Source organism: Mixophyes fleayi, chromosome 4, assembly GCF_038048845.1.
Source record: "Mixophyes fleayi isolate aMixFle1 chromosome 4, aMixFle1.hap1, whole genome shotgun sequence".
Classification (NCBI taxonomy): domain Eukaryota; kingdom Metazoa; phylum Chordata; class Amphibia; order Anura; family Limnodynastidae; genus Mixophyes; species Mixophyes fleayi.
Window position 1 is genome coordinate 211342293 of NC_134405.1, and position 14141 is coordinate 211356433.

The 14141-nt window shown below is 41.7% G+C and overlaps 2 protein-coding genes across 2 annotated transcripts in view; both read right to left on the reverse strand.

Moving 5' to 3' along the window:
• Positions 1-14141, reverse strand: part of SYCP3 (synaptonemal complex protein 3) — a 746653-nt gene that overhangs the window by 368587 nt on the left and 363925 nt on the right. The window lies entirely within an intron of this gene.
• NUP37 (nucleoporin 37) overlaps positions 1-14141 on the reverse strand; it is a 48258-nt gene that overhangs the window by 7369 nt on the left and 26748 nt on the right. Inside the window, exon 5 of the mRNA XM_075205311.1 lies at positions 8170-8264. Coding sequence (XP_075061412.1) covers positions 8170-8264 — 95 coding nt within the window. The remainder of the gene's footprint in view (positions 1-8169; positions 8265-14141) is intronic.

Below are 14141 nucleotides of genomic sequence, written 5' to 3' on the forward strand. Positions count from 1 at the left end.
CCGAGAGGGGGAAAGGAATGTTAAGGAAATCAGAAACTGAGCATAGTCTAGAGAAATTTAGAGAGTAGTTTGGAAGCAGCATTGGAACGTGGATTAGAAATAGGGATGTTGAAATCACCCATGATGATGGTGGGGATGTCAGAGGATAAAAAATGAGGGAGCCACACAGAGAAGTGTTCAAGAAATTGTTGATATGGTCCAGGGGGGCGATAGATGACAGGATTTTTAACCCGTTCTCTATGCATGTTGCTAACAGCATGTACTTCAAAAGATGTGAATGTGAGTGATGGGACATTTGGTAGAACTGTGAACGTGCACTGTGGGAAGAGAAATAGTCCAACCCCCCTCCTTGTCCGCTTCATGGTCTTGGGGCTGTGGGTGAAATGGAGACCACCATGTGAAAGGGCTGCAGGTGAGGCAGTGTCTGATTGCGTGAGCCATGTTTCTGTTATTGCTAGAAGGTTTAGGTTGTTTGAGAGGAAGAGATCATGTACAGCGGTAAGTTTGTTACAAACAGAGCGTGCATTCCAAAGGGCACATTTAAAGGACTCTGTAAGAAAGGGGAGACAGGTGCTACGTTTGAGATTTGCTGGATTTCGGTAGTGTTCAGATATATGTGTGTGGGAAAAGTGAGGGGGACCTGGATTAGGTGATATATCCCCAGCTAATAGAAGCATGGAGGAAGAAAGGTAGGAAAGATGATTGTAACATGTGTGTCTTTTTATCATATATATATATATATATATATATATATATATATATATATATATATATATATATATATATATATATATATATATATATATATATATAAGACAAAAAAAGAGAAGCGCCACGCATAGTGTATTAAATGACCAACAATTAGTCTTCTCAATGTGGCAAACAAGTGAATTGGCCTCGTACCAAAAGACGAATAATAAACAGCTTATCTGTAATTAGATTCCCGACATCCTATATAGACTCCTTGATGTCCAGTCCTTATGGCTCCAGAAGTTCAGATTACTATGGACTCAGAGCAAAACTATTATGGTGTAGTATGCCAAATAAGGCTACCAACAATTCCTCAAAACTGGGTACCAACATAAGCTCATATCAATATGATCCATAAAAATGTTTTATTACAAAGATAAAATCATTAATATATATAAAACGCGCCCGTACAGAATATATAACAAATATAGGCTTAGCTGCAGTCTTTCCGGATGGTAATCACGGATCTCTCAAAACAACCTGGCCGGGGTAGATATGGTGATCCACGGAAAGAAACAGAAAACGCCTTATCCCCCTCAACGCGTTTCGTCACTCGACTTTTTCAAGAGGATTGGAATCCTCTTGAAAAAACATATAAGCACAGATGTACACAAAATAGTCCAGAGGAGTTAAACAGAATGGTGTCTGAATAGATGCACCGCAGGTAACTCATAAACACTGTAAAACAGGATAAAGATGATCTACGATTGATCGTGCAGATTAATAGAAGTGGTGTGCGTACCAGATATATAAAATCAAACCGCTTATCTGTATAGTAGCTCCTTAGGAATCCCGGAGTATGATCTGCAACCAATTCTCCTTAACGATGGATAAAATGTATGTTCTAAAACAACCGCGACGCCAAACTTATCCGCTCATCATGAAAGGAAGTATATAAAAAGCCATATGGTGTAGTATTTTATGTAAACATTTTATTCAAGTATAGCATTTAGAGTGCAAACTCACAATATATATGCTTAAAATAGGCTTATCTGTAAGTGACTGGTCTGCAGTCTCGTCCCTTTAGGTGATAGAAGTCTCTCAGCAGGCTCCACACAGAAGCTCAATGCAGGATATTCTAATGGTATGTGTCTCAGGGTGCAGCAGTATAACCAGTAGTCTTCCAGATATGGTGTAGAGGCTCTACGCGTTTTGTTCATTCAAAGAACTTCATCAGGAGTAGTAGAATAGCTTGTATGAAAGTTTTGGTCAGTTATATGCGATGCGCGGCGCCATTTTGGGCCGCGTCATCGATTACGTCATCGCGCATGCGCGAAACGGCATTCTAACTCGTGATGCAGCGGCTATACATATGTATTCATTTTTTGATGATGTAGTAAGAATCTTTATGGTGGCATCAATCCTGTACCCTTTAGGGGTTTACAAGGTGGAAGTTAGTTATGCGACAGGAGGTTATAGAATGTGGGCAGTATCCCTATAAGGGGATACAGCGGTGGCCATATTGGATAAGGGCAAACTGTGTGGAGCCCACGTTAATGTCAGAATGACATTTAAATAATGTCATAAACGCAAGTCCCTATATATCTATATAAAAACATATAATGCCAAAAGGGGACATAGATATAAAAGTATAAAATATACAGTACATAGAATAATAATAATAACATATAATAAAGTTATATAACCAATAAAAACATATAAATGGAACATATAAACAAAACCACTCATTAATGCACTCCTAAAAAATTAGGTACCAATAAAAGAGTACTACATATCTCTTAAAATAAATATATATATATATATATACACACGCATACACACACACACAGTCCAGCCACAACATTAAAGCCACCTGTATATTATTGTGTAGGTCCCCTTGTGCCACCAAAACAGCTCTGACCTGTTGAGGCAATGACTCCACAAGACCTCTTAAGGTGTCCTCTGGAATCTAACACCAAGATGTTAGCAGCAGATCCTTTAAGTTTAGCACATTTCACAGATGCTCGATTGGCGTGAGATCTGGGGAATTTGGAGTCAGCACTGTTACGAGCCGCCGCGGCTCGCTTCCTGGTTCCTTTAGCGTCCCAGCCGTCACCTTGACGACCGGGACGTCACTTCCGCCCAGCACCCGACCGTTGCTAAGGCAACGGTCAGACGCTCCTTCAGCGCGGCGTCCCGGCGGTATAGAGAGTCGGGCGCGCACGCGCATTTTGTAAATTGTGCTTGAATTCAGCCTGTGGGCTGAATTAGCAGGCATTAGCCTGCAAGTGGGTATATTTCAGGGGCAAGCCCTGATTGGTCCCTCTGTGTATTTATAACCTCACTGCCGGTTATAGCGTTCTGTCCTCAGTCCTGCTGCCTGCTTGTGCTATCTGTTTTGGTTCCTGCTACCTTGGATTTGACTACCCGTGTTTTGACCCCTGCTTGTTATTGGACCTGTGACCCTTCTCTTCTGACCTCGACCTTTTGCCTGGAATTCGGATTTTGCTTCTCTGCCTGTGAGTTTGACCCTTCGCTTGTTTTTGGATATTGCATCTGTGCCTGTGACCCTTTGACCTAGGATTCTTCTTAACTACAGTCCGCCAATCACTCCACTTCTGGGAACTCCTTTAAGTCAGTATACGTTACTCGACCCTCGGTCGGCCCGCAGCCCAGTCTGTCCCCACCACTAGGGGCTCCAGCGAACACCTGGCCTTCAGAGTAGTTCCCGAGTTTCACTGTACTGACTTGGGAGTTCCTAACAAGCACCTTGAACTCTTTGTCATGTTCCTCAAACCAAACCATTCCTGAACAATTTTTGCAGTGTGGCAAGATGCATTATCCTGCTGAAAGATGCTAGTGCCATCAAGGACTACCGTAGCCATAAAGGGGTGTACTTGGTCTGCAACAATGCTTAGGTTGGTGGTACTTGTCAAAGTAACATCCACATTAATGCCAGGACCTAAGGTTTCCCAGAAAAATATTGCCCAGGTCACTGCAATGCAATCCTGGTGCCATCTCTTCCCCAGGAAAAAAACACACCCGCACCTGGCTTTCTATATGATGTAAAAGAAAATGTGATTCATCTGACGAGGCCACCTTCTTCCATTGCTCCATGGTTCAGTTCTGGCGCTCATGTATGCACTTTCGGCGGTGGAAAGGGGTCAGAATGGGCACTCTAACCAGTTTGAGGCTATGCAGCAAACTGCGATGCACTGTGTGTTTTGACACCTTTCTATCACAGCCAGCATTAACTTTTTTGGAAATCTGTGCTACAGTAGCTTTTCTGTGGGATTGGACCAGACGGGCTAGCCTTTGTTCCCCATTAGGTACTGCATAGTGGGAACACCCCACCAGACCTGCCGTGTTGGAGTGAGATGCTCTGACCAAGTCACAATTTAGCCCTTGTCAAAGTCTCTCAGATCTTATGCTTGCCCATTATGACTGTTTACTTGCTGCCTAATATATCCCACAACTTAACAGGTGCCATTGTAATGAGATAATAAATGTTATTCACTTCACTTATCGGTGGTTTCAATGTTGTGGCTAATCAGTGTGCGTGCAATCATATATATATCAAAAATTAGGCAGTAGGATGCCACCTCTCCAACAAGTCAGTTATTCTGCCCTGCTAGAGCTGCCCCTTTCAAATGTCAGCATTGTTGTTGTGAAGAGGAAACCTCGTGGAGCAACAACATTCTCTGTAAACTCTAGAGACTGTTGTGCGCAAAAATCCCAGGAGATCAGCAGTTTGAGATACTCAAACCATCCCGTCTGGCAGCAACAATCATTCTACGGACAAAGTCACTTAAATCACATTTCTTCCCCTTTATGCATTGAGCAGCAGCCACATTATTGACCGATTAGATATTTGCACTAACAAGCAGGTATACCTAATAAAATGGGAAATAGTGCAACGCAACATAATTTTATTATTTATTTTTATTTAATTCACCAGGTCACTTCGTTTTATTTCACTGGTTTTAAAGGTTGCAGTAGTGAATTCATGTATTTTAATTGTAGGTCAATAAAGATTATATATTTTATATAGATTTGTTTAGGTCATGTTAAAACTTATTTTCCTTATTGGTTGTTAATTGGTATTGGTTTGGTTTTAGTGTTTGCGCATCCTTATAATATGGATAATGGGAGATATTCTCTAAACAAGGGAAGTGGACAATATTGAATCTGGTGAGGTGGTATTTTTTTAGATTAGCAGGTCAAATGCATCTTGGTGAATGCTTGGGTAAAATCTAAGCAAGTGCTCCCATAGAATGCCATTGTATTTTTAGCAAGCATTGAACAGCTCTGAACACTAAATGCAACATTGAAATTAATGTAAAGTATAGAGAACACTTGACAGAAAGTGTGTACAAGTCATTAGCTTACATTATTTTTTTTACCATTAGCAATAATATGCGTTAAGAATGTGCATTGAACCAACTAGATTTAACCCCTCTGCTTCGTGGGATGGAGTCGTTGCTGTTCTGGAACTGGCAAGCAGAGGAGAGGATGCAGACTTCCGGGGCAGCCCTGGACACACACACTACATCCCGAGCATGCTGTGCACTGGGGGAAGGAAATGGAAGAGGAGAGCCTCCCTGAGTCCCTAGAAGTGTGCGAGTCGAGAGGAAGTGTGGAAGACCTAGGGCTAGATTTACTAAGCTGCGGGTTTGAAAAAGTGGGGATGTTGCCTATAGCAACCAATCAGATTATAGCTTTCATTTATTTAGTACTTTCTACAAAATGACAGCTAGAATCTGATTGGTTGCTATAGGCAACATCCCCACTTTTTCAAACCCGCAGCTTAGTAAATCTAGCCCCTAGAGAGCAGACCAGCGAGATTGAATCAGAAAGAAATGTGATCGGGTCCCATCTTGGAGGGAGTACATCCACATGCCCTGGAATCCTGACCAAGAGGAGAGCTTGTGTCTAGCTTAGTCCTGTTCTAGTGGGCAAGAAGGTTACAACCATTCTTCCAAGCATCTGCCCTTGTGGAGAGATCTTGCAGCCAGCAATTTCTGCAATAGGAGAGCCTTGCTACCAAAAGCTGCAGTCAATGTACAGGTGTGTCTACCTGTGAGCATCCCACAGGAACACAATATTATCAAAAAGCCCAGAACAATGTGGGTAACCTTGTAACCCATTCATACTACTACATACTGGGTTACTAATAGTTACTGCCAACTCATCTGAACTAAGGGTCTAGTCCTCACACTAAAATGCTCCAACCATTCTTAGCAAAATAAAAGCCAGAGATTACTCCACTGATACAAGCTTTAACCTGTTATGGGTCAACTCTACACAGACTGTGTTGCAGGTTTAATAAGGGAAGCAGCTACGGTGGTCCCTGGGACTGTGTATTCTTATTGCGAAGAGCTTGCTCACTCAACACGTGGCCCAGAACACCATCATAAGCATGCCAACGGTACTATAGAGTTTGAGCACATTAGTGTTTCAACGGTCAATAATAATAATCATGTGTCATTTTGCTCATGCACTCTTAGCTAGTTCAAATGTGCACCTGTAATTAAGAACAAGTGTGAGCGAGAGGGCCCAGCAAGTGTCAAGTGCGCCAATAACTACGAGTTATGGGTTTTGATGGTCTGATGGTACTGTGACCGCATTATCATAGAGATACTACTATGTGTATAAGTGTATGCATATTGCTTTATTGGTTGCATACATTCTTATCATATTGTGTTAGGAGATGTTGCTGCACAGATACCTTATAAACAAGCTACTTGCTCATTTCCTGACCCACCTTAGCAATACAGGAGCCAGTATTATTTAACCCTATCCATTATATTTGCTAAAGCACACCAACATTATCCTTTCCAGTGGTGGGTTTAACTCCAATTTGGTGAGTGTCTCCCTAACCGATTAACTACTGTCCAACAGTCGAGTGTGGATTTCCTATGTTGACCCCTGGTAGGAATCTGATAATACGGTCCTGAGGTCTGCAAGCAAGATTTGGGTGGCGGCATTACCATGGAGACCAAGGTAAGATCTCATCTACACACACCTATCAACCGACTGTCATACCCAGGAACATGTCGGTTCCAGGGGTTAAATACAAACAGAGATAGTAGAGAAATATACATATACATATCACTTAAATGCAGTGCTTGCTACTCTCTATAAGTTAAAATTATGTAATATATGAAAAAGTGTTACTTACATTCTTCCATCACATGGGGAAGCAAAGCAAGAGTATCCTATTACCGATGCAATTATTACTAAACAAGCTGTATCAATGATCAGTGATCTTTTGAAGCCATTTAGTGCTTATTATGCAGAAAGTGGTGAAAAGTAGTATGTTCAACTGTGATTACACAATTGAATGAATGGATGGACGTACTGGCTGTTAAATTTATGTATTACAAGAGACTTGATATATTTGGAGTTAAGCAGAATAAGAGCAAGCTGACCTTTTGAAAATGATCTTGGTGTTCTTTTAGAATGTACTTGGGTTTTTTAATATACTTGGCAATGTTTTCTGGTTTGTATCCAATGCGATAATGCTTACTCAACATTTAAGCCATCATTTTACAGAATCCATGTGGAACAACTGCCGACAATGTGGTCATTTGAAAAACATAAAAATAAAAAAATCAATCATTCAATAAGCCGTTATGAGGCTTTAGTTTTAAAATTGTGATCATCAGTAAACTGTTCTTTGAAAGGTTAGTGGGTCTTAAAACCTAAACATATTAGGAAATATATGATGGCTTAGACCCATGGTTTAATTCACTATTTTTTGATAACCAGAGGGAAGTTATTATTTCAACAGTCTCTTGCACACACTAGACGACTCCTTCTTATGCAACAGTAACTCAATATCCAGGGCTTCTCTGCATTATGGATTCTTAACCTTTTTCATCTGGGACCCATGTTATGTCTGTGGATCAGATTTGTGACCCAATGACCAGTTTTTAATCATTAAAACTTCCATACAATTAATTTAGAAGAATTGTGCCAAATTAAGTTATGGGATATTTTATCCAGAATGCTTTACATTTTTCTGACTAAATTAAATTTTTGCAAACATTCGGACCACACAGTGTGCCTACTAAACAGCCTGGTATTCTGCTGTCCTAGCCTGTACTGTCTAGAATTATACTAAGAATATTAGCAATGACAAATAATTATAGATAATCATTACAGTAAAATATATCAAAGAAAATAAAGTAGTAAAGCAGGACAGGGGTTGTAAGCTTGCGAGCAGGGCCTTCTCACCTCTTTGTCCGTTTTACCCAGTTTGTTTACTATGTTTGTACGCAATTGTAAAGCGCTATGGAATATGTTGTCGCTATATAAATAAATGATGATGATGACGACAGAGGAAACCTAAGAATGAAGAAGATGCTGTTCCTTGTGCCACTTGTAAGTAACCCTGATCACTTCTTTTCACATTTGCACAACAGTGTTAGATCTAATTTAAAACCATGCCATGTTAAAGCCATATAAATGTCCTACCTGCATGTGTGGTCATCACTGACGCTTGCAATTTCTTTTCCTTGATAAGAAGAAAAAACCACATCATTGATGTAGCCAGAGTGACCCTCTAGGACCTTCCAATCAGAAATGAAAACATTTTTAATTTAATTATACCTAATATTCACACAGTAATTAACTAGATGGTAATCTTATGTTTCTGTCATACATTACTACACTCTGTTCAACCACCTTTTATGCAAGTGAAACCATTAATGATCCAGGAAATCTGTTAAATTGCTATTTTTGGAGTCAGGAAAGGAGGGGAAAAGTTTGTTTTGCCATCTCATCATTCAGGGCAATTAAAGTTTATAAAGGTTAAACACAATGGATTGCCGTCTTCTTGCAAATGTACTAACATTGATGCATGTTTGCTACAGTGATATCTGTGAAAGCGAGTTTGGAGGTGAAAGTGACATTGTTTTCAAATGGGTGTTTACTACTAAACTATTCTCTTTATTTTATAACTTTTACTACTTTTAAAGAGGATCCATTTCCTGTCACAATCTAAAAGCATACTGGTAGGTTAATTGGCATGTCACAAAATAGACCCTAATGTGTGCATTGTAGGAAACTTAAAGACAATAAGGTCCAAATGTGCAATGACTGGTGTAAATTATTGAATATTCACTGGAAAAAGGGTTACATAATATGATAAATGATAAAAGTAACGATATCTTCAAATCCGTCCTTACCTCAACACTGTAGACACCAAACACTACCTCATCGTTCAACATTTTGTACCTTATTTTTAGGATGAAATTGACAGCATCTGTTTCTCCCACAGCATTACTTATCACCATCCTTTGCATACTATAACAATCTCTGCCCCTCTTTCCTCTCCCTTCCACACTTGACCTACTTCCATTATCTTATAGGGTCTCTCGCAAACATCTCCAATTTCTTCCACCATTAACACTCCCGCATCTGAAATCTTCATTTGTTCGAGAAACTCTCCAATGAAGCACAAAACAATTGCCTTCTGGTGATATTTTTTCTGCAGTGTCTTTCCTGCTCCACATTCAGTTACATTTTTAATCATGTCTGTTACTGTAAGACTGTTTACTGTAACCAACCCACCTTGTCTTGATTACTATACTCTCTACAAACCTCACTGGCTCTGCTTGAGTCAATTATGAATGTGACTGCCTGCGCTGATTTCCCTTACACACGATTTTAGTAATGCTGCCATTGTCACTTTTATCTACCCCCTTCCAAAGACTTTTATTGTGCTGCACCTATACTCTGGAATGCACTACATTGCCCAAATGGAGCAAGTCCAAATGCTGAACTGTGAAAAAAATTAACTACCACTATAGGTGGGATTTTGTGTGGTACAAGTGTGAAATCCCACTTTATACCTGCCAAAAGAGGACAGTACCCCTATAGGCGCTAATTGACAAAATATACCAAATGGCGGCTGCTTTCACAAGAGAAAGTGGTATATCTCTGAGTAATAGTAACCAAAGGAGAAAATAGTGCTCCTATTTGGTAAGAAACAATGAGCCACAGTCCTTTTACAATTGACTGTCAATATTTATTCAAGTACAGTAAAAAGTATAAAATATACTAAAAAACAATAACCAATATATTCAATACATATTCAAAAACCCATAGCCTGTAAAATTGGATAAAGTAGAAAAAGCAATCTAAGATGAGCAAGTCCTCCTTGTATATATAGAGCAAATAATGTGTCCACTAATATTAGCCGCAATAGGTAATGTTGAGGCAACGTGTTGAATCTCAAATAACAGTGGCTGTGTGTACCGTTACTCACAGATATAAAAGCATTCAGTAGATATCACATAGTCCAAAGGCTCAATATTTAGATGCTAATATGATGTATACAGGTAGACAGATGATAGAAACAGTTCCAGACACATAAGCCCTGGTTTGAGTATAAATGCAGCTGACAGTACCTTATTTTGTGGCATATTAGTATAGTGGATATTGTATGATCCAATAGCTCCTGAATATTCAAATGACAGTGCGTTGTACAAGGTTAGACAGATGATGGAAGCAATTCCAATCTCATAAGCCCCAATAAAATATAGGTGCAGCTGACGGTACTTTATTTGGTGGTAGCTCGATTGGGCCGTGTTTAGTACTGCCTGGCACTACTTGTTGTTTAGTTTAGATTTTATTATTTTTTCGTTCCTATTTTAGTGAGTGTTAGGTGGGAATAAGTGTTTGTCAACATTATTCTTCTTAGGTCTTTAATGTTCCGTTTTTTTGTTTAAAAAAAAAAAAAAAAGAAAAAAAAAAAGAAAGAAGATAAAGACGGGCAGAGAGCATAAAGAAGAACAAGAGGAGTTTACAAGTACTGCGTGCAGTGACAGTGCTATGCACTGTCCCGCTGCTGCCATGGGCAGAGAGCGACGCACTTCGTTCGAGGACCCGATATGTTGGGAGATACCAAGTCCCCGGTGGAGGGGTGCTTGCATCTCACAGAGCCCGAAGAGAAGCTGTAGGAGCGGGAGATATTCCTGAGTGGGCAGCGGTACAGGAGTTAACAACATGTTTTCACGGAGGCTCTGTTCTGTGTGTGTGAAGCATCGGACATCAGGGAGTAAGTGTGAGAAACTCTGGCTTCCAGTGGTATGCTCCGAAGCGGAAGATATTTGCACCTTTTCCTCTCATCGCAGTCGGACTTCAGGGGCACCTCAGAGAGTTCTTCTGCTGCTGGCTTCTCCCCTCAATTCCTCCTAGTGTCAGCTAAGTACCCCACAAGGGATATATTGACATTATTTTGTCTGTTTCAACAACTGTTCAGTTCTCTGCTTTGAGGGTATTTATACCAGATTCTGTATCTAGGATTGGTATTAGTGTTATTTGATGTTTTGGGGGTGGTTAACCTGGGTCAGAACTTGTGATTGAGACTATTTTCTCTGTTTTACTGCATTAACAGAGTTTATTTTATTGTACTGTATTTCTTTCTATTTCTTTAAAAAAAGAAAGAAAAGAAGAAAGGAAAAGGAGATAACAGGAGATATTTGAGAAAATTGGTATTTACAACGTTTGATAAGGGAAGGATTGTCCGTGTTAAGTTTCATTCCTGCTCTAAATGTTCCGCAAAGCTGCCGGTGGGACAGTTGGACCAGAGAGCTGTTTCTGCTCAGTGTGAAACGGGGGACCAAGGTGTGCAGACCCGGGGCGGCCCTTCCACCGTGGTGGAGGAGCCAGTGTAGGTTTCCTCTTTGGCGCAGTCTGTTTCTATGGTCACCCAACTTATAAAATCGGCTGGCAGAAGCTAATTCCACTTCTATCAACTGGCTCTTTTTCGGCTGCTTCTGTGGAGGTGGTTAATTCCGGGACTTCAGATGGTTCTCTATCTCAAGTCTCTCAGCCTGAACCTGCGTGGTCATCCGCTTAGGGAAAGCGCTTAGACCGCCTGAATAGATATTTAGACTCCTCTGCACTTTTTGCGCCTAAGGCCAAGCGCTCCCGTTTTTCTCATCCTTTGCTACTTTCTGACTCTGAAGATTCATCCAGAGAGGAAGGCGAATTAGGGGAGGATTCGGATTCTATACATTTAGGTGACTGGGATGACAACTCCAGGAACCAGGGTATTCAGGATTTGGTGATGGCGGTGCGTCAAACTCTTGACCGTGTGGAAGATCAGGTCCTACCTGTTCAGGGTTTGTTTAAATGCAGTAGACCGAGAACTGTCTGTTTTATAGCATCAGCGGAGCTTACGGAGATTGCCGAGTCTGCCTGGAAACAACCTATAAGACGTTTTCAGTTCCTCGCAGGTATTCAATGCTCTATCCTCTGCAGGAACAGGATGTAGCTTGTTGGGAACAGTTACCCAAAGTAGATTCTCCGGTGGCCAGGTTAGCCCGACATACTACTCTGCATGTTCCTGACGCAGCGGTTCTTCATGATCCTACGGATTGCAGGTTGGAAGGGATTCTGAGGAACATCTTCGTTGCAACCGGCACATCCTTTAGACCGTTGTTTGCGTCCGCGTAGGTGGCCAGAGCAATGGAATCTTGGGCCGACCAATTAGCTACGGGTCTGCAGGAGTCGGAATTGCTTCCTTTAGCTCTTCACTTAAAAGAAGCTTCTAACTAACTATCTCTATGAGGCGCCTCAGAATGCTGCTTCCATTTCTTCTTCGGTATCTGCTTCTGCAGTGGCAGCTAGGAGAAAGCTTTGGCTTTGTTCCTGAAATGCCGACGGCGAGTCCAAGCAGTCCTTAGAGGCTTTGCTTATTTCATGGTCCTCTTCGATCCTGAATTAGATAACATGATCTGTCAAACTACCAGAGATAAGAGCGCTTTTCTGCCTGTGAACACTTCTAAGCCCCGGATTCCTCGGTTTGGTTCCTTTCGGCAGTCCTTTCGTGGTAACTCAACCCCAAGGGGGCAGTCTTAAATTAGAAGCAGACCACTTGCTCTCAGGGGACAATTTCAGAAGGGAAGAGGTTCCTATTCTAACAGGCGTCCATCTTCCAAAATTTCAGACAACTCTCCCACATAAAGAGATTCCCCCTCTCTTCGCGACTGCAGCGGTGGAGGGTTGCCTTTAGTTATTTAAGGGATCACTGGGAAGCGTCCATCAGGGATGTTTGGATCTTGGGAATAATATCCAGAGGTTATTTCATAGACATCATGGGTACTGCTCCTCAAAGTTTCTTCCAGGCTCCATTGCCAAGCGATTTGATCAAGAGAAGGGCAATGCTCCAGTTGGTCGCTTCCCTTCTTTCCGCTGGTGTCATTTGTGGAGTTTCGGACGATCAAAAAAGGCAGAGATTTTTACTCAAACCTGTTTTTGTTTCTCAACAGGACGGTTCGTTTCGGCCAATTCTGAACCTCAAAAGTACGTGATCAACGGATTGGAACCCCGAGTTTCTGGCGTCTATAGACATTCGGGACACTTACCTGCATGTTTCAATTTGGGAGAGACATCAGTCTCTGCTTCGTAGGGAGTTCTCATTTTCAATTTCGGGTTCTTCCCTTTGGTCTTTTCAATGCACGCAGAGTATTTATGAAGATTATGGCCATTATGGTGGCAGGATTACGTGCCAAAGGAGTAAATGTAGTTCCACACTTCCATTCTTGGGACTTTTAATGCACACAGTCCTTCAGAGGGTCTTTCTACCGGACAAACAATTAAAATCAGTGTACTGCGCTCAATTGCCTATTGTATAGTACACTGGGTTATAATTGTTTGTATGGTATACAGGAAAGGATTCCTGAGTAAGTGCAGCTCTTGCCTAATTGGAGTTGAGCACAGATACTTCTCTTTTTTCTTTCCACCGGAGCAGAAAGTTTGCTCGGTTCTGAACTCTGTTCAGCTGCTCCTGGATCATCCGTGCCCATCCATGAAGTTGGGCATGCGGGTTCTGGGATTGATGGTGTCAGCATTCGAAACTCTCCCCTACAGTTAGTTCCACTCACATGCTTTCCAGTGGGGTCTCTTGAATCAGTGGTCGGGATCCTCTCTTCATCTGGAGTCTCAATGGATTCACCTTTCCAGAAGGGCTCGCAATTCCCTGGGTTGGTGGCTCATTCAGGATCATCTGATGGTGGGCAGATGCTTTGCTCCGTTTGACTGGGTCCTAGTAACTACAGGTGCCAGTCTGCGAGGCTGGGAAGCGGTGGTTCTCCACCTACGTCTGCAGAGGCTCTGGACCAACAAGGAGGCTCTTCTGCCAATCAAAATTCTCGAATTACAAGCCTTGTTACTAGCTCTTCCGGGAGCGCAATCCTTCCTTCAAGGAAAGCCGGTTCGTCTGCAGTCAGGTAACGTCACAGCGGTAGCATACGTAAATCGTCAGAGAAGAACAATAAACGCAAGAGCGATGTAGGTGACGGAACAGACCTGGTCTTAGGGCGGAAACCTGGGTCCCAGCGATATTCGCAGTTGTCATTCCGGGAGTAGACAACTGGGAAGCGGATTATCTAAGCAGACATGCAATCCTTCTGGGAGAATGGTCTCTGCAGATTTTT